The 23,188-nt window shown below is 35.6% G+C and overlaps 2 protein-coding genes across 5 annotated transcripts; both read left to right on the top strand.

Moving 5' to 3' along the window:
• The first annotated feature begins 173 nt into the window (after positions 1-173).
• On the top strand, positions 174-7,487 carry LOC124437805 (serine/threonine-protein kinase H1-like). Of its 2 annotated transcripts, none has more exons than XM_046987729.1 (4): positions 174-1,272; positions 5,670-6,782; positions 7,028-7,127; positions 7,265-7,487. In XM_046987729.1, the coding sequence occupies exons 1-2, from the start codon at positions 436-438 to the stop codon at positions 6,447-6,449; spliced, it is 1,617 nt and encodes a 538-aa protein (XP_046843685.1). In that variant the 5' UTR covers positions 174-435; the 3' UTR covers positions 6,450-6,782; positions 7,028-7,127; positions 7,265-7,487. The 2 variants fall into 2 exon arrangements, with proteins under 2 accessions (XP_046843685.1, XP_046843684.1); XM_046987728.1 differs by having other exon boundaries at positions 6,948-7,127.
• Positions 7,488-13,122: 5,635 nt separating this feature from the next.
• Positions 13,123-21,807, top strand: LOC124437806 (myosin light chain kinase A-like). Of its 3 annotated transcripts, XM_046987731.1 has the most exons (5): positions 13,123-14,198; positions 18,592-19,698; positions 19,864-20,043; positions 20,181-20,228; positions 21,257-21,807. In XM_046987731.1, the coding sequence occupies exons 1-2, from the start codon at positions 13,596-13,598 to the stop codon at positions 19,369-19,371; spliced, it is 1,383 nt and encodes a 460-aa protein (XP_046843687.1). In that variant the 5' UTR covers positions 13,123-13,595; the 3' UTR covers positions 19,372-19,698; positions 19,864-20,043; positions 20,181-20,228; positions 21,257-21,807. The 3 variants fall into 3 exon arrangements, with proteins under 3 accessions (XP_046843687.1, XP_046843686.1, XP_046843688.1); XM_046987730.1 differs by lacking the exon at positions 21,257-21,807 and having other exon boundaries at positions 20,181-20,824; XM_046987732.1 differs by lacking the exons at positions 19,864-20,043; positions 21,257-21,807 and having other exon boundaries at positions 20,181-20,824.
• The last annotated feature ends 1,381 nt before the right edge of the window (positions 21,808-23,188 follow it).

Here is a 23,188-nt window from a genome sequence, read left to right as displayed (position 1 = left end):
ACTACGCCAGCACGTTCTTACGCACATAGCAGCAACTCGTGTTTATAAATTATGAACGGTAATTAAAGCAACGTGTGTTAAGCAGCCCTACAGCTCTGTTTAAAGTAGGTGTGTGCTAGTTTTGGGTGAGTATTTCTCCAATCAACGTCGATTGTTGGGAAACCTTTGACCTGTATGACCTACTGTGATGTAGCCAAGCAATTTGTAATAAAACCACTGGGCATTCGAGTTTAGCACTTACTCTCTGACGGTGAAATGTGTTGACCGTATCGATCGATGTCGTATTATTCACAAATACGGAAATAAGCGCGTACAAAGTGTTGAAATCACGCGCATGAAAGTAGATACATCTTTGTAAGGCTTTTATGAGAGCACATAATACAAGCTTTCATTCCACCGAAATCCCAAGCATCCTTCGATGATACTATCTCAATAATGGGCAGTTGTGTTACTCGTAGTAAACAAATTGAACCTATCTCAACCAGCAGTCGAGAGAGATGGAAAAACGAAGCGAAGATTGAGCAAGTTTACAGCAGAGTTACCGATGGAGGTCTTGACAAACGCGCCGTTTATGTTAATCAGTTCATCAAAGAGCGATATGAAATATTCACTTCCATCGGTAAAGGAGAGTTTGGTCATGTCGTTAGAGCTCAGGACAAACACAACAAAATGCCTTACGCAATTAAAGTGATTGAACTGACGCCAGACATTCGCGCTAAATCAAAAGTCGAGTTGCAAATCCTGAGGAAAGTCAACCATAAGTATGTCATTCGTTTGTACGAAGTTTACGCAACAACACGCCGGCTTTATCTTGTAATGGATTTGGCTACTGGTGGAGAGCTTATGGACAGGATTTCCCTGTTGGGAAACTTCAATGAACGCGATGCATCACATGTTCTGTACATGATCCTCGATGGTCTACGCTACCTGCACTCCAATGGCATCACCCATCGAGATCTCAAACCTCAAAACATACTTTACTATCATCCTGGAAGCAATTCGAGGATTATTATTACGGATTTTGGTCTTTCTGCCATGAGTGACTCGTCTCAAAATCCTGCAAATTACCTAATGAAGACGGACTGTGGTACTGTGGAATACATGGCACCAGAAGTCATCACTCGCGCGCATTACACCAATGCAGTTGATATGTGGTCAATGGGTGTGATTGCATACATCGTACTGAGCGGCCGCCTGCCTTTCCCGCTCAATGGAAACATTCTGTCCACATTGCGAATGATTTGCTTTTGCAAGTACTCTTTTGAAGAGGAGGTAAGCATGTTTAACGTGTAATTTTACCGATGTTTTGGTACGTGTTAAAAAGGATCCCCCATAGAAAAAAATGTTGCACAAAACTATGCATGCTTTTTCAAAGATTTTGTCTGTAAAGGCGTAGGAGTAAACTTGTCGTGTTAAAGAATGCAGTTGTCACTATTAATATCTCCATCATAAAATCATGAAAAACCGTTCATCGCAATTGTTTTCTACATTTCACAGGTTTTGCTAATTGCACAAAGCGTTTTCGATCATTTGGTCATAGTATAGACGTCTATTTAAAAGACAAAACATTCCTTCATTCCTTCCATATAAGGGTTGCTTGAGACAGCTACGAAGATAAACGCAATATTTCTTGACTTTTTAATAAGCAGGCAAATGGATCATCAATTCTGTCGAGTTCGAATGAGCAGGCTAAAGACTAACTCGTACCATACTGTAATACTGAACATAATATCTTTGCATAACTAATTGGGTTAACACCAGTTTTGCGTGATCAAAAGGTTTTTGTGTATTTCTTGAGTTGCCAGTTGAAAAAGAAATACCTGCAAATCGTGCAAATCAAGCGTTTCAATACACATCACACGATAAAGAAACCTTTGTTTAACCTTACAGAAAAGAAAAATCTGTTTTCTTAATGTGCTGAAGGCATAATGGGTAATTCAACTTCCGTCAGGTCACTTCAGTACGTTTAAAGTAATGTACGATATGAAACATATGTCGACTTTGATTTAACCATTTACATTGTCGTTGCTTGTATTACCTATTGCTTGATTTTGAAACAAATAATATAATTCAGGCTGGTTGAAACAGTGTTGGAAACCTTTCTAAAATCGCTCGAGATGCTCAAGATAATGACGTCAGTATCTGCAAAAAATGCGAATGTAATTTTCGAAAAAATTCTTTTTCATTTCCTGAGCATAAAACAAAAGCGAATGAAATAATTTCCTCTAAATATTCGCCATGAGGAACTTACAATGTAACAAGGATATCACACGCTCATTTTACAACATGGCGAAGAAAATTTAAGCACACCTTCTCAAAACTATATATTGAATCCTTTTTGTAAGTTAGGATTTAAGCATGTTCAATGATTTCCATCGATTATGTTTAAAAAATGTTTAAAGTCTCGCCCCCCTTTGCCTTTAAAATGTTGAATACTGTCATGTATCTGTTAACAGCCTTAACTTGAACAAATCCTTTTTTCGTCTCTTGTTGCACATATGTATATAAAACCGTCGAACTTATGTTATTTGCAAAGAATACTCTTGTTTGTAAACTTATCTCGTAAAACTTCAGTTGTGAGAGATGGAAGTTGGATACAAACAGGAAATTTAAAGCCGCGTCCACTGAGACAATTTTAATGAAGAAACGCGCAATTTTTTTTTTCGTTGTCATCTAGGAAAGTGTCTTAAATACTTCCTATATCGAATATCTCATTGTAAGATAAGGGTTGTTGATCAATGTAAGAAAAACCTTGTCAAATTTGACGTTATTTAGGAAGTCTAATTGTAGCTGACTGTTGCTAGAACCGTTGATGTGAAAAGAGTAAGAAGCTGAATGCATCAACATCATAAGAACAAATTGCATTTAATGTTGTGATTTTTAGGAATACTATTTGTATGTACCGTTGTTTTTTGACTTTGAAAATTCGAGTGAATTTGGCCAAATAATTCCCGGAAGCGCGTGGGTTGAAATCTTTTGCATCCAAAGTTATTGTCGATGAAAGCCAGTCGTATTTTTTGCCGGCCAAATAAGATTACATCTCGATGATTCTTGCACACTATGTGCAGTGAAATTTAATTTTTCGTTGACTTACAATGGGATAACTGAGCTATATAGAACTAAACATCAAACTTCAGGAAGTCCTTTGGAAACCTTAAAAATAATGTCTCAGTTTCAAGTTTGTGTTTAGACTCATCAACCTTCCCCTTTGGGCAATTTTTAACCCCGCAGAGATCAGAGAATTCGAGAAATGAAGTAGAGAACGAAAGAGCTTGTTTTGACATAGAACAGGTTCCTTGCTAAGCTGGGCTAGACTTACAAATTCCTCATTTCAAATTTCTACGGTGCTTAGCAAGATTTCAGACTTTAAAACGTGGGTGTTTTTATGAGAAACTATTTTTTCTGTATTTTGCCAAAAGGGACAAGTTATTACTAAGATGTATCATATTTTTCAAAAAAAATGATCACCAGACTATGTGACGCTTATTCACAAATGGTTTAAACTTTGCTCCAAATTCTCGGAAACTTAAGAAGCCGCAGAAACTTTTAGGCCCTGTTTACATAATAGATAGACATTATGAAATTAGTCGCAATTAAAGGAAGATATTTCTCAGAGAGCCTGACTTATATTTGTTTTTAGAAGATTTTTTTGAATCTTCGTGGGAAGCGCTATCGATTCTCAATTCGGACAAACAATCGGCTGAAGATAAGACTTCTCAGTGTTTTTAGAAAAACCTAGACTAATTGCCAGACTGTACCAATTATTAAGTCGAAAAACAACTTTTCTTTGAGTATTTTTTCCGTTTTTCTACACAAAATCAGCAGGTGAACGCGTTTTGTAGCCATAAAAAATGTGACGGCATTTTTGTGTTTTCATCGAGTATTGTTTATTTATTCAAGTCTTTCCGCAAATTTTCATATTTTTGAAAACGGTCAAGTAATGTCATATCGATGAATAAATTGCCCTTCTCGCGTTTCTCGTAATTTTCGGTTTGTTTTTGCTGCTTTTCGTGCTGTCGGTGTATCAAAATATGAACTATCGCCACAGGAAGATTATAGTTTGTCTTTCCCAATTTCCGTTACTGAAATGGCTGGCTTATCGGGATGACAACTTATCCGAAACGAAATCATTTTATACAGTTTCAGGCTATCTTTTCACGTCTGCAGATCGATTCCGGTTTAAAATAAATAGTGTTTTTCTTGTTTTCTTGTGTGTTTTGGCTGAAAGTGGGGTATATATCAAATTCTTTACAAATCATCGATTTTCCCGGATATTGAAATAAAATTCTTTGTTCAATAAGGTGAAATTTGAAAACAAAATGGTCTTTGAGAAGTTTCGGCATGATCATGTGGGCAGCGCATCGCGTATAGATAAGGCGTTCTTTTTGCTTTCAACAGCTTTGAAATGCTTCTATAATTGAGTCAAAGTATCTCCATCATATACGACGAACTTATTTTCCCATGAGATTAACTAACCTTTTTGGCCTTTAATTAATTAATGCATGGTCATATTAGCTACAAATTATTTTCTTTCCCTCGTAACCATGTTTAAGGTTGGTTCTAGAACATTATGTCACAATTACCAAATATTAAAATACTTTGAATTTTTGAACTTGACACTCAGTGTAACCGGTCATTACAGCGCATTGGCGAGCAGATCAAATTAAAAAGCGTGTTTTGAAAACAGATTTAAAACAATAGGACACGTGGAATGTGGTGTCATTAAAGTGAGTGCGTGCGATTTAATTTCTTTAGCGCGTCATAAGCAAATAGTTTAAACAAGGCCGCAAAACGTTTCGTGATCAACCATGAGCTTTCCATATGCAAACGATTTTTGAGTGAATTGAAACAATGCCCATAAATCAAAGTACAAAGTTTCTCTTCGCAATTACGCAATCAATGATTGCAGTCATTTGCGCATGCGCGAGTTCTGGACAGAAGTGATAACCAATGAGTGTTGAGTGCGATGCTCACTACAATTAAACTGGATTTTCGCTGAAGTTTGTTGTTGTATTTCATTCATACGAGCTTATCTTTTGTTTCATGTTGGACTTTGAGCGATACGTGAGGCTTAAGAAAGCAGTTTTATGAAATGAAAGGATATGTAATGAACTATCCACTCTGCATTATTGCTGATAGGCTTGCGTTGAAGATTTTTTGCTTTTACTACCCCCAATTCTTCAGTCGTAACGATTTTCATAAATCGTAAAATGCTAAAATTTTATCCCTTGTTGTGTGGGTTGTTTAATCCTTTATCGAATACGATAATAATGGAGATTAATTTTACGGAACACAATCATGAAAAATTGTCATTTCTGTACGAGAGCCCAACATCATTGGAAGCATTTATTTTTCATTTGCAATTCTTTCCACTGCTATGAATCGTGCTTTCTGTGCTTATATTTCAACACTTGTATGATTATTTGTTTTATTTAATATATTTATTCCCTAAACATTGATGGAACTTCCATTTTTTTGGTTATACAACGCTCATGTGCATGCCAGCTACTAGTTCAAACCTATCGCTTTGTAAACAACTTTTTTTTACGACAAATGTATGTTGACTTTATAGCTGTAGTTAAGAAGATTAGATTTTCTACACATGGCTCACGATTCATATGAATGATATCTGTAAACATCTGACGTCAACTACTTCTTTTCCTTTTCAGCCGTGGAATGCGGTTACCGACGAGGCAAAGACCTTCATTAGATCGTTGCTTGTTGTTGAGCCCGCGAAGCGTTTGACCGCTGCTCAAGCTCTCAAACATCGCTGGATAAGACGGAAGACTCACAATAAACAGAACCTACAGAAATCCATCAGCTCCAATTGGAACGGCTCTAGAACTTCGCTACAAAATGAAAAGGGCTTAAAATGCCAAGCTCGGGAAATCTTACAAAAGTCGAAGCCCAGAACAAGCCATAGGCCAAGCACAAACACAGCAAGATTGCACAGAAAGCCTTTGGATTCAATAAGCTGGGCAAGAAGTCCAGAAGGACACACCAAAGATCGTAAAAGCAGAGTTAGAAGTCACGTGTCGAGAAAAGGATCGAACAAAAAACACCAAGAGAAGAAAATAAGAAGAAGTACAAGAACTTCAAGGAGTAAGGTAAGTAATGTAAGGTACACCAAGGGATTTAAATTGTTAAAAGAAGGCGGGAAAAAGGATAGCGAGAAACTGACGTCAAAGGTCAATACAAATGACGTGGCCGGCGTTCAGTTGAGGAAAAAACAACTTTCGTCAACTCTAAGCACGAATTCAAGCACAAATGACAGTCTGTATTCGGAGTCAATCAATCAGAAAATTACCGTTAACGCAACCGTGAATGTGAGAACTTCATGCAAAGAATTGCTCAAGACAAACTTAAACATGTCAATGGTTGAAAAAACCAATGAAATTGATGTCAATGGTAATTTAGCCTGTGAAAATGAAACATCGTCGTCCCTATAGCAACCACAGAGCACGGCTAGCAAAGTAGTTTAGTCGATATGAAGGGAGCATTGAAAATATACTCCTACCTGTTTAAGGTTATGGTTTGAGAACTCATCAACGTTTAAATGCGCTTATTGTATACATGGAGAGCAGAAAATTTAAAGCAAGGTCTCACTCTTGTTCTTCCATGTAAAGAATTTCAACTTTCTACTTTATTGAACAGTAACATTGTATATAGTAATGGCTTAAAAAGACAAAAACTTGGAATACGGAATGAGCGTCATTTTTCCATTTCTGTTTGCTCTTATTGTCAAGATTATAGAAAATGCCCGTACCAATACACGTACAATGGTAAGTAATCTAAAAATTGTTAATTATTTTCGATAGAGAAACAAAACACGAAACTTTACTATTTCATCCCCATTTCATCATGTGCACTAACAAAGCCTGCTATATATCTAATGAAATTCTACGAGAGATATGTAAAATCTTGCAACTTCTTTTTGTGACTTTAAGATTTTCTGGCTCAAAAGTTTTGTCGCCCTTTTGTATCTCGTACCTTGCATTGCCTGGGTTATAACGGTTCATTACTATAGAAATGAAGAGAGGGAAACTCCAAATGGATCCATGTCTCTTTGCCTTTGGCTTAAAGAGTGGCATAATTCTGTCGACTGTGATAGTCTTGTGACCGCTTCGGTAAGTTTCAGCTACATATGTCTTCATTACTAAAAATTGTTCGTTAATTATTCAAAACGACAAGACACTTAGTTTTTTTCTGAAGTTCGTCTGAAGTTCTCTTATTTATTCCCTCGTTTTCTCTTTATTCTTTCTAGATCTTTTTCTTCCTTTCTGCATCGATTTTGTTCGTCGAGGCTTGCATTGTAAGTGACCATTTATACATATGTTGCGTCCGTAGCAAAAACATTATGGTGGTCGACAAGTCTATTATGGTGGTTGACAAGTCTATAAAAGTGCAAAAGTTAATCATATGACAGCTGGAGATGAAATTAGATCTTCATATATTAAATAATAAATATATATATTCGTATGTTTTAATCTTTGGCAATCCATAACCACAATTGATTTCAATAGAAGCTACTAAGGTAGAAGATGCATATAAGAATATTTGCCGCCGCCCCCAATTATTGTGCCGAAGAGAGTTCTCCGTTTGAGAAAAAACAAACGTTTCCGTTTGTTTTTGTAGAATCATACTATAGTCAAAGGTTTTTTTCTTGTTAGTTGCCTCAGATAGTGGTCAATTAATTGTTGCTTGTAAAGCTTCAGCAAAGAAATTTTAAAAACGTCCTATTTTCTACCCAACTCTTGCGTATAAAACAGCCGCCAACATTTACTTAGACGGTTTTAAACGTTCTTCGATAACAGTGTTGAATTTGTCTTGACTTACAAACAAAGTCATTCCTTGTTTTCCTTATCATTAATCACGTTTTAATGTTACTTGCAAACAAGATAAGATGATCCTGACAGCAATGAAAGCACGAGGTATTGCTTTTTGACTAAATTACGTAAATTTATATAGCCAATTTGTACTGAGCTTAGTCAACAATTTCCACCAAAGCAGCAATAAATCTATTACAATTAACAGTAAATATTGCACATTCACACGGATAAAGCCCACAGTTCATAACATTTTAAGAACCTCTTGTTTAATTATTGTATATATAGTGGTATTATCTTTAAATAATTGGAATAAAATGATAAAATAAAAGCTGAAGACTGAATATGCAGTCTCGTAGATAATGCGCCATATTCTGTGTACATTTTCTATTTCTCGATTGGTCTAAGAGAGGTTACATGGAAATTTTTAAATGAAATTACAGCCATTAGTGTACGGATAACTGTAGTTGATTAATGACGGTCAACTCATTTCAATCTGCCCCTGACTACAGTGCTCCATTAGACATGATGCACTTTCCTTTTCTTGCTATAATTTTGTTGCTGTGTTAATAAACACATATTGGAGAATTTTCATGTTTAAAATGATTGATTAGAAAAGCGGGTAACCTAAATTTACAGGAGAACTATAGCAAATGAGCATGATGAGTCGGTTTTCTTTAATGCATGTAAACTGGAAACCCTAACTCCAACCGCAATCTAAGCGGTAAACTGAAACAGAGCCGTCCCTAAAACGTTTGATTAACACTGTTTTGACCAGTGAAAACTTTTCACCGTCCATAAAGCAAGATTTAGTTAATTTTAGTGTTCACAATTAGTGTGGCAAATTCTTACACACACCCCGTTTATATTTGTCGTTGTCTTTTTTTTTGAATTTCCTTTTCCTCTGGTCTGCTAGTTACGTCCTGGCCGCCATGTTGGATGATTTTGGTGAAGGATCTTAGTCAATAATTCAGTTCATAATACAAATGTTATCCAACACGGTGAAATCTCGAGCGCGTTTTCACTGTCAAGAGAGTAGTTTCACATGTTAAACCACAGTATAGAAATAAACTGTAGTCCCACTCCATTGAATTTTTTGTGTAGCGCATATCTTATTACGTATGTTATTAGCAAGTGGCAGCCAGTCAATTGTTTTTTTGACCAATAGGAGCCCTCAGATGGCTACCCACAGTCAGTAAGCTAATTAAATATACTGCACCAAGTTGCACAATGGAGTGAGACTACTGTTTGTTTCTATACTGTGATCAAACGTCAGTCAGTTTAGCTATTTAAAAAATGATAAGGTTTGTATGGAATAAGAATTTATTACATCCAACTTCAAAAGAAATATTTTAGTAATCGAACTTAGCTAAAGGATCGAACAAGAAATATATAATGCTTTATATTCTGAAAAAAAAATATTAATGACAAAAGGTAGAGGGAGGGTAGCGAGCTGTTTTAAATGACAAATGTTTAAGCCCCGTTTTGTACAAAAAGATTTACAATTGAGAATTACCAGCATTTTAACTTAATCGATTTATGCAAATTTTTCTGTATTTTCTCCATTCAAAAACAAAAGAGGTTTTAGAAGTGAATAATAATACTTTTCATTTACATAACAGGACTGTATTTGTGAACTGAAATCAGTTCACTGACACTAAATTCAGAGCTACAGACGTATTTGAAATTCTTTCCAGTTTCGAAAATCAATTGCTCGACAGTCTTCAAAGCAATGTTTTCTACAGAAAACACAACTCAATTCAAGAGCTGTTACACTGAATTTACAGCAACCGACAAATTTCAAGTTTATTCAATGTGAAATAATACATCGCAAAGTTAAACATACATCCGAATCACGTACACTATACTGTGTCTTTATCAAGTGTTATTGAGAGAAATTTTATTTTATCGTGAGAACGCGTGTCATCAATGATCAACTAATCATCATGTGATGGTCTCTCTCTTCAGGTAAACATTTAAACACTAAAGTAAAGTATCAACGAGTTAAGTTGTGTTTATTGTGTGCATTGCGATTTGCAAATTTGCCTTTTTATTTTTTGACTTTTGCTTTCTTGAAATGCGCAAATGAGTAACAAAAACATTTTGGAAAGCAAAATGTTTGTTTAGGCGAAAATTGAGGGATTTGAATGCCAAAAGAAAAATATAAGCTTGAATATAAAAGATAAAACATAATTTGTGGCCTTAAAGTGCCGATGCATGCAGCGAAGTATTTGTACTCTGTTTTATTGGCTAATTTAAAAGCGAGTACACACACTAAATCATTTTTTGCAAACAGATTTGAAGTTGGTATTTTCAAACTGATTTTATAGCCGTCAAAAGTGGCGATTTTTGACCATTTTAAACAATTCCTGTGTAATTTTTTTGCAGCCATGTTTGCTGCATTGACGTCATTGCGACTACACATTCTCAACATGACAATAGATATTAGGGATCTTTAGCAAGAGTACGAATACGACAACGAGTACGAAGTTTGACCGTGTAAGGGAATGGCACGAGGAAGTTTGTTGTCGTTGTCGCTTCGTCAAAATTTTGTTTTAGCTATAAACAACAGAACGAGCCTTTTTATTGTGAAAAATACCGACGTTTGCGAAGCAGCTACGGCTCTATTTGTCAATAATGATATCAACAAATCGGTAATACTGATTTTGCAAGAATATAGGACTCTTTGGACTGAGAAGTCTTCACTATTTAAGTTTTATGTACGATATATTTGTACTACTTTATTGTTTGTTTACCTTTCACTTTGCGTACGAAATACATGAAAGTTTTGCAGGTCATATTTTTCTTTTTAATGTACATCTGCGCTCAAAAAAGGTTCTAAATTAAAGCCTGGATGCTCGAAAATAGTACTGTCAACAATTTCTTACAGAATGAAGAAATATATCTACTTTCTTTGCTTAAAAAGACATCGTAGTCGCGACTACGAATTTTTTACAAAACAGATTGATGACGGCTACGTGTTTTTGTTGTCGCAACAATGTTTTTGCGCCAAAATGACGTAAATCGTACTCGTAGTCGTACTTGTAGTCTTTGCTAAGGCTTCCTACTATTTCACTGTCGACTTCCGTATTACTTATGACGTCAAATGAGCAAACATAGTGGCCAAAAAAAGGTTTGCTCTCGAGGACAACTTTTGGAGTCAAAATTTGTGAACTTCCACTCAACGTAAAATGGTCATAAATACATCAAACTGCTTACCAAAATCTAAATACATGTTTAAGCGAATAGAAAAGAGTACGAAAATTTCAATTCATAAACAATTTAAGCTCGACAGATAAGGTTCTCGTTGAATGAAAAGTCTGGTCGTAGTTGAACTCGATATGAATTTCAAATCCTGGTAACAAGTGTGTTTGAAACTTTGTAAACAGTAAACACAGCAAACTACTTTTAAGTCGATTCAACTCCCTTTGGACCCAGTGTAGCTACTGACTGAATGTTATTGTGACGTTGTCTGCACAAGTATTAAGTTTCAAGCAAATTCAAATCGTTTTTTTTAAAAAGCTTCTTTGTGCTCGATACAAATAACCTTTTTGCAACTAAAGTTAATTTTATGCAACAAGAAGTGATTTTCAACAGCTCAAATAGAATTTTCAATTCAGCGTTTTGAATCCCTCATTAGCTAATTGAAGAGTTCAATAATCTTGGATTCAATCCTCTGAAGAAGGACTTTACCTCAACTGTTCAACTGAAAACAGTTGTTCTTATCGTGAAGAGGTGTCTTGCATGAGAATCTATCTTTGCTACTTTAAGGCTTCAAAAAGTTGATAGTCGAAAATCAGCCGGCTTTTACATGACTGAAAAAAGAGTCGTATTTTCATATTTTATCAAAGTGCTTTACATTTGCTGACATCATATAGTTCATACGAAGTCCATTCCGCGAATTATGTGATATTTCTTGATAAATAAAATGTTGCTATTATACTTGACAGGAATATTTTATTATTTCAATAAAAAACTATTTTTAACTATTCTTGAGAGGTACTTACATAAAATGTACTCTTTATTTCCTGACCTATGTAGATATAAAAAGCTTTCAAAGAAAATTTATAGTAACATCGTCTCAAGGAATTCGATATATTTCCTTTCAAAAATAGACGGGAAACAGTTTGATCTGATAAATTCACCCGAATGGCAATAAATAGATTTCCAACTGCAAAACTGTGATTAGAAATACTTGAATAATTATGTAAACAACGTGAACTATTTTTAATAGATATTTATGGAGTCTAAAGAGACCACCTACAAAACCAAAACATCAATATATATTTACAAAGCTTCTTTTTGTAAATTTACATGTCAGCATACTCTGCTGTTTAGCTGTTCTCATAATCGTTGCTTTCCGAAAAAAAATAGTTATTGGAAAATGTAGTTGATCAATTAAACCCTCAAAAAAATTTCCACCATTTTTGATAAAATTTGCATCAACCAATGACTTTATGACTTTCCTTATAATCAATAATCACAAAGCCAACGCATTCCATTTTATATTATCCTATTGTGGTGTCTACCATTGCGAAGCGAACCATTTACCAAAGACGTATTGTTTTCTAATCCGCGTGACATCCCGCTGTATGGAAATTCTTTCCAGGTAACTCTATACAAAAACTTACGTCAGCAAATACCATTGTAATGCGTTTAGACAATACAGAATATTTTTATGACAAAACTGTATCATGGAAATCGCCAAAGACAAAACAATGGCGGTTTTCTATTGTTTTTAGATTTGTATCTTTAGAAAGACTTTGGCATTGTCGCAAAATGGGACGTTCTGTTACTGCTATGCTTCAAAACATCGTCGAACTCTTTCACCCTAAAGCATTTTCTTCTCATCATAACTGCCGACATTTTCATTTGCGCAACAAATTCTTCCATTACGAAAATCTTATCTTTAAGCATTTGCGCGAGACATAAAGTCTTGCTGATCAAATCAACGTCGGTGTCTTTTGTTTGACGCTGTTAAAACGCAGTGAGATATTTTGAAGCCGTTACGTAAGGACAGATACATTGTTGCGCTTCTTCCGACTCATCCGGATATGCTAAATTTTTCAATCACTACCTCAAGGGGTATATAAACACGAAATACTACGCCAGCACGTTCTTACGCACATAGCAGCAACTCGTGTTTATAAATTATGAACGGTAATTAAAGCAACGTGTGTTAAGCAGCCCTACAGCTCTGTTTAAAGTAGGTGTGTGCTAGTTTTGGTGAGTATTTCTCCAATCAACGTCGATTGTTGGGAAACCTTTGACCTGTATGACCTACTGTGATGTAGCCAAGCAATTTGTAATAAAACCACTGGGCATTCGAGTTTAGCACTTACTCTCTGACGGTGAAATGTGTTGACCGTATCGATCGATGTCGTATTATTCACAAATACGGAAATAAGCGCGTACAAAGTGTTGAAATCACGCGCATGAAAGTAGATACATCTTTGTAAGGCTTTTATGAGAGCACATAATACAAGCTTTCATTCCACCGAAATCCCAAGCATCCTTCGATGATACTATCTCAATAATGGGCAGTTGTGTTACTCGTAGTAAACAAATTGAACCTATCTCAACCAGCAGTCGAGAGAGATGGAAAAACGAAGCGAAGATTGAGCAAGTTTACAGCAGAGTTACCGATGGAGGTCTTGACAAACGCGCCGTTTATGTTAATCAGTTCATCAAAGAGCGATATGAAATATTCACTTCCATCGGTAAGGAGAGTTTGGTCATGTCGTTAGAGCTCAGGACAAACACAACAAAATGCCTTACGCAATTAAAGTGATTGAACTGACGCCAGACATTCGCGCTAAATCAAAAGTCGAGTTGCAAATCCTGAGGAAAGTCAACCATAAGTATGTCATTCGTTTGTACGAAGTTTACGCAACAACACGCCGGCTTTATCTTGTAATGGATTTGGCTACTGGTGGAGAGCTTATGGACAGGATTTCCCTGTTGGGAAACTTCAATGAACGCGATGCATCACATGTTCTGTACATGATCCTCGATGGTCTACGCTACCTGCACTCCAATGGTATCACCCATCGAGATCTCAAACCACAAAACATCCTTTACTATCATCCTGGAAGCAATTCGAGGATTATTATTACGGATTTTGGTCTTTCTGCCATGAGTGACTCGTCTCAAAATCCTGCAAATTACCTCATGAAGACGGACTGTGGTACTGTGGAGTACATGGCACCAGAAGTCATCACTCGCGCGCATTACACCAATGCAGTTGATATGTGGTCAATGGGTGTGATTGCATACATCGTACTGAGCGGCCGCCTGCCTTTCCCGCTCAATGGAAACATTCTGTCCACATTGCGAATGATTTGCTTTTGCAAGTACTCTTTTGAAGAGGAGGTAAGCATGTTTAACGTGTAATTTTACCGATGCTTTGGTACGTGTTAAAAAGGATCCCCCATAGAAAAGAAAAGTTGCACAAAAACATGCATGCCTTTTAAAAGATTGTGTCTGTAAAGACGTGGGAGTAAACTTGTCGTGTTAAAGAATGCACTTGTCGCTATTAATATCTTCATCATAAAATCATGAAAAACAGTTCATCGCAACTGTTTTCTACATTTCACTGGTTTTGCTAATTGCACAAAGCGTTTTCGATCATTTGGTCATAGTATAGACGTCTATCTAAAAGACAAAACATTCCTTCATTCCTTCCATATAAGGGTTGCTTGAGACAGCTACGAAGATAAACGCAATATTTCTTAACTTTTTAATAAGCAGGCAAATGAATCATCAATTCTGTCGAGTTCAAATGAGCAAGCTAAAGACTAACTCGTACCATACTGTAATACTGAACATAATATCATTGCATAACTAATTGAGTTAACGCCAGTTTTGCGTGATCAACAGGTTTTTGTGTGTTTCTTGAGTTGCCAGTTGAAAAAGAAATACCTGCGAATCGTGCAAATCAAGCGTTTCAATACACATCACACGATAAAGAAACCACTGTTCAACCTTACAGAAAAGAAAAATCTGTTTTCTTAATGTGCTGAAGGCATAAAGGGTAATTCAACTTCCGTCAGGTCACTTCAGTACGTTTAAAGTAATGTACGATATGAAACATATGTCGACTTTGATTTAACCATTTACATTGTCGTTGCTTGTATTACCTATTGCTTGATTTTGAAACAAATAAAATGATTCAGGCTGGTTGAAACAGTGTTGGAAACCTTTTTAAAATCGCTCGAGATGCTCAAGATAATGACGTCAGTATCTGCAAAAAATGCGAATGTAATTTTCGAAAAAATTCTTTTTCATTTCCTGAGCATAAAACAAAAGCGAATGAAATAATTTCCTCTAAATATTCGCCATGAGGAACTTACAATGTAACAAGGATATCACACGCTCATTTTACAACATGGCGAAGAAAATTTAAGCACACCTTCTCAAAACTATATATTGAATCCTTTTTGTAAGCTAGGATTTTAGCATGTTCAATGATTTCCATCGATTATGTTTAAAAAATGTTTAAAGTCTCGCCCCCCTTTGCCTTTGAAATGTTGAATACTGCCATGTATCTGTTAACAGCCTTAACTTGAAAAAATCCTTTTTTCGTCTCTTGTTGCACATATGTGTATAAAACCGTTGAACTTATGTTATCTGCAAAGAATACTCTTGTTTGTAAACTTATCTCTTAAAACTTCAGTTGTGAGAGATGGAAGTTGGATACAAACAGGAAATTTAAAGCCTCGTCCACTGAGACAATTTTAATGAAGAAACGTGCAAATTTTTTTTCGTTGTCATCTAGGAAAGTGTCTTAAATACTTCCTATATCGAATATCTCATTGTAAGATAAGGGTTGTTGATCAATGTAGGAAAAACCTTGTCAAATTTGACGTTATTTAGGAAGTCTAATTGTAGCTGACTGTTGCTAGAACCGTTGATGTGAAAAGAGTAAGAAGCTGAATGCATCAACATCATAACAACAAATTGCATTTAATGTTGTGATTTTTAGGAATACTATTTGTATGTACCGTTGTTTTTTGGCTTTGAAAATTCGAGTGAATTTGGCCAAATAATTCCCGGAAACGCGTGGGTTGAAATCTCTTGCATCCAAAGTTATTGTCCATGAAAGCCAGTCGTGTTTTTTGCCGGCCAAATAAGATTACATCTCGATGATTCTTGCACACTATGTGCAGTGAAATTTAATTTTTCGTTGACTTGCAATGGGATAACTGAGCTATATAGAACTAAACATCAAACTTCAGGAAGTCCTTTAGAAACCGTAAAAATAATGTCTCAGTTTCAAGTTTGTGTTTAGACTCATCAACCTTCCCTTTGGGCAATTTTAACCCCGCAGAGATCAGAGAATTCGAGAAATGAAGTAGAGAACGAAAGAGCTTGTTTTGACATAGAACAGGTTCCTTGCTAAGCTGAGCTAGATTTACAAATTCCTCATTTCAAATTTCTACGGTGCTTAGCAAGATTTCAGACTTTAAAACGTGGGTGTTTTATGAGAAACTATTTTTCTGTATTTTGCCAAAAGGACAAGTTATTACTCAGATGTATCATATTTTTCAAAAAAACTGATCACCAGACTATGTGACGCTTATTCACAAATGGTTTAAACTTTGCTCCAAATTCTCGGAAACTTAAGAAGCCGCAGAAACTTTTAGGCCCTGTTTACATAAAAGATAGACATTATGAAATTAGTCGCAATTAAAGGAAGATATTTCTCAGAGAGCCTGACTTATATTTGTTTTTAGAAGATTTTTTTGAATCTTCGTGGGAAGCGCTATCGATTCTCAATTCGGACAAACAATCGGCTGAAGATAAGACTTCTCAGTGTTTTTAGAAAAACCTAGACTAATTGCCAGACTGTACCAATTATTAAGTCGAAAAACAACTTTTCTTTGAGTATTTTTTCCGTTTTTCTACACAAAATCAGCAGGTGAACGCGTTTTGTAGCCATAAAAAATGTGACGGCATTTTTGTGTTTTCATCGAGTTTGTTTATTTATTCAAATCTTTCCGCAAATTTTCATATTTTTGAAAACGGTCAAGCAATGTCATATGGATGAAATAATTGCCCTTCTCGCGTTTCTCGTAATTTTAGGTTTGTTTTTGCTGCTTTTCGTGCTGTCGGTGTATCAAAATATGAACTATCACCACAGGAAGATTATAGTTTGTCTTTCCCAATTTCCGTTACTGAAATGGCTGGCTTATCGGGATGACAACTTATCCGAAACGAAATCATTTTATACAGTTTCAGGCTATCTTTTCACGTCTGCAGATCGATTCCGGTTTAAAATAAATAGTGTTTTTCTTGTTTTCTTGTGTGTTTTGGCTGAAAGTGGGGTATATATCAAATTCTTTACAAATCATCGATTTTCCCGGATGTTGAAATAAAATTCTTTGTTCAATAAGGTGAAATTTGAAAACAAAATGTTCTTTGAGAAGTTTCGGCATGATCATGTGGGCAGCGCATCGCGTATAGATAAGGCGTTCTCTTTGCTTTCAACAGCTTTGAAATGCTTCTATAATTGAGTCAAAGTATCTCCATCATATACGACGAACTTATTTTCCCATGAGATTAACTAACCTTTTTGGCCTTTAATTAATTAATGCATGGTCATATTAGCTACAAATTATTTTCTTTCCCTCGTAACCATGTTTAAAGTTGGTTCTAGAACATTATGTCACAATTACCAAATATTAAAATACTTTGAATTTTTGAACTTGACACTCAGTGTAACCGGTCATTACAGCGCATTGGCGAGCAGATCAAATTAAAAAAGCGTGTTTTGAAAACAGATTTAAAACAATAGGACACGTGGAATGTGGTGTCATTAAAGTGAGTGCGTGCGTGCGATTTAATTTCTTTAGCGCGTCATAAGCAAATAGTTTCAACAAGGCCGCAAAACGTTTCGTGATCAACCATGAGCTTTCCATATGCAAACGATTTTGAGTGAATTGAAACAATGCCCATAAATCAAAGTACAAAGTTTCTCTTCGCAATTACGCAATCAATGATTGCAGTCATTTGCGCATGCGCGAGTTCTGGACAGAAGTGATAACCAATGAGTGTTGAGTGCGATGCTCACTACAATTAAACTGGATTTTCGCTGAAGTTTGTTGTTGTATTTCATTCATACGAGCTTATCTTTTGTTTCATGTTGGACTTTGAGCGATACGTGAGGCTTAAGAAAGCAGTTTTATGAAATGAAAGGATATGTAATGAACTATCCACTCTGCATTATTGCTGATAGGCTTGCGTTGAAGATTTTTTGCTTTTACTACCCCCAATTCTTCAGTCGTAACGATTTTCATAAATCGTAAAATGCTAAAATTTTATCCCTTGTTGTGTGGGTTGTTTAATCCTTTATCGAATACGATGATAATGGAGATTAATTTTACGGAACACAATGATGAAAAATTGTCATTTCTGTACGAGGGCCCAACATCATTGGAAGCATTTATTTTTCATTTGCAATTCTTTCCACTGTTATAAATTATGCTTTCTGTGCTTATATTTCAACATTTGTATGACTATTTGCTTAATTTAACATATTTTTTCTGTAAACATTGATGGAACTTTTATTTTTTGATTATACAACGCTCATGTGAATGCTAGCTACTAGTTTAAACCTATCGCTTTGTAAACAACTTTGTTTACGATAAATGTATGTTGACTTTATAGCTGTAGTTAAGAAGATTAGATTTTCTACACATGGCTCACGATTCATATGAATGATACCTGTAAACATCTGACGTCAACTACTTCTTTTCCTTTTCAGCCGTGGAATGCGGTTTCCGACGAGGCAAAGACCTTCATCAGATCGTTGCTTGTTGTTGAGCCTGCGAAGCGTTTGACCGCTGCTCAAGCTCTCAAACATCGCTGGATAAAACGGAAGACTCACAATAAACAGAACCTGCAGAAATCCATCAGCTCCAATTGGAACGACTCTAGAACTTCGCTACAAAATGAAAAGGGCTTAAAATGCCAAGCTCGGGAAATCTTACAAAAGTCGAAGCCCAGAACAAGCCATAGGCCAAGCACAAACACAGCAAGATTGCACAGAAAGCCTTTGGACTCGATAAGCTGGGCAAGAAGTCCAGAAGGACACACCAAAGATCGTAAAAACAGAGTTAGGAGTCACGTGTCAAGAAAGGGATCGAACAAAAAACACCAAGAGAAGAAAATAAGAAGAAGTACAAGAACTTCAAGGAGTAAGATAAGTAATGTAAGGTACACCAAGGGATTTAAATTGTTAAAAGAAAGCGGGAAAAGGGATAGCGAGAAACTGACGTCAAAGGTCAATACAAATGACGTGGCCGGCGTTCAGTTGAGGAAAAAACAACTTTCGTCAACTCTGAGCACGAATTCAAGCACAAATGACAGTCTGTACTCGGAGTCAATCAATCAGAAAATTACCGTTAACGCAACCGTGAATGTGAGAACTTCATGCAAAGAATTGCTCAAGACAAACTTAAACATGTCAATGGTTGAAAAAACCAATGAAATCGATGTCAATGGTAATTTAGCCTGTGAAAATGAAACATCGTCGTCCTTATAGCAACTATAGAGTACGGCTACTTTAGTCGATAAGAAGGCGAGCGTTGAAAATATACTCCTACCTGTTTAAGGTTATGGTTTGAGAACTCATCAACGTTTATATGGCGCTTATTGTATACATGGAGAGCAGACAATTTAAGGCAAGGTCCCTCTCTCGTTCTTCTATGTAAAGAATTTCAACTTTCTACTTCATTGAACAGTAACATTGTATATAGTAATGGCTTAAAAAGACAAAAACTTGGAATACGGAATGAGCGTCATTTTTCCATTTCTGTTTGCTCTTATTGTCAAGATTATAGAAAATGCCCGTACCAATTCACGTACAATGGTAAGTAATCTTAAAATTGTTAATTATTTTCGATAGAGAAACAAAACACGAAACTTTACTATTTCATCCCCATTTCATCATGTGCAATAACAAAGCCTGCTATATATGTAATGAAATTCTACGACAGATATGTAAAATCTTGCAACTTCTTTTTGTGACTTTAAGATTTTCTGGATCAAAAGTTGTATCGCCCTCTTGCTGCTCGTACCTTGCATATATTTGGTTGTAACGCTTCATTACTACAGAAATGAAGAGAGGGAAACTCCAGAAGGACGCAAGACTTTTTGCCGTTTTCTTGAAGAGTCGCATAAATCTGTCGACTGTGATAGTCTTGTGACCCCTTCAGTAAGTTTCAGCTACATATGTCTTCATTACGAAAAATTGTTCGTTAATTATTGAAAACGACAAGACACTTAGTTTTTTTCAGAAGTTCGTCTGAAGTTCTCTTATTTATTCACTCGTTTTCTCTTCATTCTTTCTAGGTCCTTTTCTTCCTTTCTGCATTGATTTTGTTCGTCGAGGCTTGGATTGTAAGTGACCATTTATACATATGTTGCGTCCATAGTAAAAACATTATGGTGGTCGACAAGTCTATAATACCAAAAATAAATAAAAGTACAAAAATTAATCATATGACAGCCGGAAATAAAATTTTTGAAGCAGCCAGAACGATAAAGGTTTATTTAACGCCGTTTTATTTTTAGATTAACACATCTTCATATATTAAATAATAAATATATATATTCGTATGCTTTAATCTTTGGTAATCCATAACCAAAATTGATTTCAATAGAAGCTTCTAAGGTAGAAGATGCATATATGAATAGTTGCCGCCGCCGCCCCCACCCCCAATATTGTGCCGAAGACAGTTTTCCGTATGAGAGAGAAATTTCCAAGTATTCTGACACTCGCCGGTGTCGAGATAACACGTGGTTTCACCCACATACGATGCAGAACATGCTGTTCACCAAATGAGCGTACAATTTCATGAGTGAGGAAAAAAAATGAGAGCTTTATACACCTTGAAAATAGATAATTATAGTTTGCTATATATTTAAAGTCTCGTCGAACTATGTATTATTTAATGAGAAAATATCTTTGTTAAAAATAAATTTAGCGTCATCTACGATAACTGTACCTAAAAACAAATAATTGTCTATTTACAATTTCAGCGAAATTTCTCTACTTACAATTGAATTACGAGCTTCAGATTTCTATGAGATGACGATTGAAGAGGGCTAAGCTTGAATTAACTATTGTTTTATGGAAAACGGGAACGACTATTCTAACTGTTTTCGTAGAATCATACGGTAAACAAAGTTTTTTTGCTTGTTAGTTGTCTCAGGTAACGGTCAATTAATTGCTGCTCGTAAAGCTTCAGCAAAGAAATTTTAAAAACGTCCAATTTTTCTACCGAACTCTTGCGTATAAAACAGCCGCCAACATTTATTTAGACGGTCTTAAATGTTCTTCGATAACAGTGTTGAATTTGTCTTGACTTGCAAAAAGTCATTCCTTCTTTTCCTTATCATTAATCACGTTTTAATGTTACTTGCAGACAAGATAGGATGATCCTGACAGCAATGAAGGCACGAGGTATAGCTTTTTGACTAAATTACGTAAATTTATATAGCCAATTTTTACTGAGCTTAGTCAACAATTTCCACCAAAGCAGCAGTAAATCTATTACAATTAACAGTAAATATTGCACATTCACACTGATAAAGTGCACAATTCATAACATTTTAAGAACCTCGTATTTAGTTATTGTATATGTAATCGTATTATCTTTAAATAATTTCAATTTAATGATAAAATAAAAGCTGAAGACTTAATATGCAGTCTCGTAGATAATGCGCCATATTCTGTGTATCTTTTCTATTTCTCGATTGGTCTACGTGAGGTTACATGGAAATTTTTTATTGAAATTACAGCCATTAGTGTACGGATAACTGTAGTTGATTAATGACGGCCAATTCATTTCAATCTCCCCCTGACTACAGTGCTCCATTAGACATGATGCACTTTTCTCCTCTTGTGTTCATGTCCTGTCCTATAGAAACTATTACTATAATTTTGTTGCTGTGTTAATAAACATGTATTGGACAATTTTCTTGTTTAAAATGATTGAGTAGAAAAGCGGGTAACTTAAATTTACAGGACGACTATAGCAAATGAGCATGATGAGTCGGTTTTCTTTAATGCATGTTAACTGGAAACCCTAAATCCAACCGCAATCTAAGCGGTAAACTGAGACAGAGCCGTCCCAAAAACGCTTGATTAACACTGTTTTGACCAGTGAAAACCTTTCACCGTCCATAAAGCAAGATTTGGTTAATTTTAGTGTTCACAATTAGTGTGGCAAATTCTTACAAACACCCCGTTTATATTTGTCGTTGTCTTTTTTTTGAATTTCCTATTCCTCTGGTCTGCTAGTTACGTCATGGCCGCCATGTTGCATGATTTTGGTGAAGGATCTTAGTCAATATTTCAGTTCATAATACAAATGTCATCGAACACGGTGAAAATTTGAGCGGGTTTTCACTGTCAAGAAAGTAGTTTCACACCACATATATTACAATTTTTACCAATGTCTAACCACAGTATAGAAACAAACAGTAGTCCCGCTCTAATGAATTTTTTTGTAGCTCATATCTCATTTACGCATGTGAGTAGCATAGTGGCAGCCAGTCAATTGCTTTCTTTGACTAATAGGAGCCCTCACATGGCTAGCCAAAGCCAGTAATCTTGTTAAATATACAGCATCAAGTTGCACAATGTAGTGTGACTACTGTTTGCTTCTATACTGTGATCAAACGTCAGTCAGTTTAGCTGTTCAAAAGATGATAAGGTTTGTATGGAATGAAAATGTATTACATCCAACTTCAAAAGAAATATTTTTGTAATCGAACTTATCCAAAGAATCGAACAAGAAATATATACTGCTTTATATTCTGAAAAAGAAAAATATTAATGACAAAAGGTAGATGGAGGGTAGCGAGCTGTTTTAAATGACAAACGTTTAAAGCCCGTTTTGTACAAAAAAGATTTACAATTGAGAATTACCAGCCTGTTAATTTAATCCTTTTATGCAAATGTTTCTGTATTTCCTCCCTTCAAAAACAAAAGAGGCTTTAGATGTGAATAATAGTGCTTTTCATTTGCATAACAGGACTGTATTTGTGAATTGAAAACAGTTCACTGACCCTAAATTCAGAGGTACAGACGTATTTAGAATTCTTTACAGTTTCTAAAATCAATTGCTCGACAGTCTTCAAAGCAATGTTTTCGACAGAAAACACAACTCAATTCAAGAGCTGTTACTCGGAATTTACAGCAACCGACAAATTTCAAGTTTATTCAATCTGAAATAATACATCGCAAAGTTAAACATACATCCAAATCACGTACACTATACGTTCTTTTTATCAAGTGTTATTGAAAGAAATTTTATTTTATCGTGAGAACGCGTGTCATCAATGATCAATTA

The sequence above is a fragment of the Xenia sp. Carnegie-2017 genome, unplaced genomic scaffold (genome assembly GCF_021976095.1).
Source record: "Xenia sp. Carnegie-2017 unplaced genomic scaffold, XeniaSp_v1 HiC_scaffold_17, whole genome shotgun sequence".
Taxonomy (NCBI): domain Eukaryota; kingdom Metazoa; phylum Cnidaria; class Anthozoa; order Malacalcyonacea; family Xeniidae; genus Xenia; species Xenia sp. Carnegie-2017.
The sequence above is the reverse complement of the archived record's forward strand: the minus strand, read 5'-3'. Positions and strand labels throughout refer to the sequence as shown.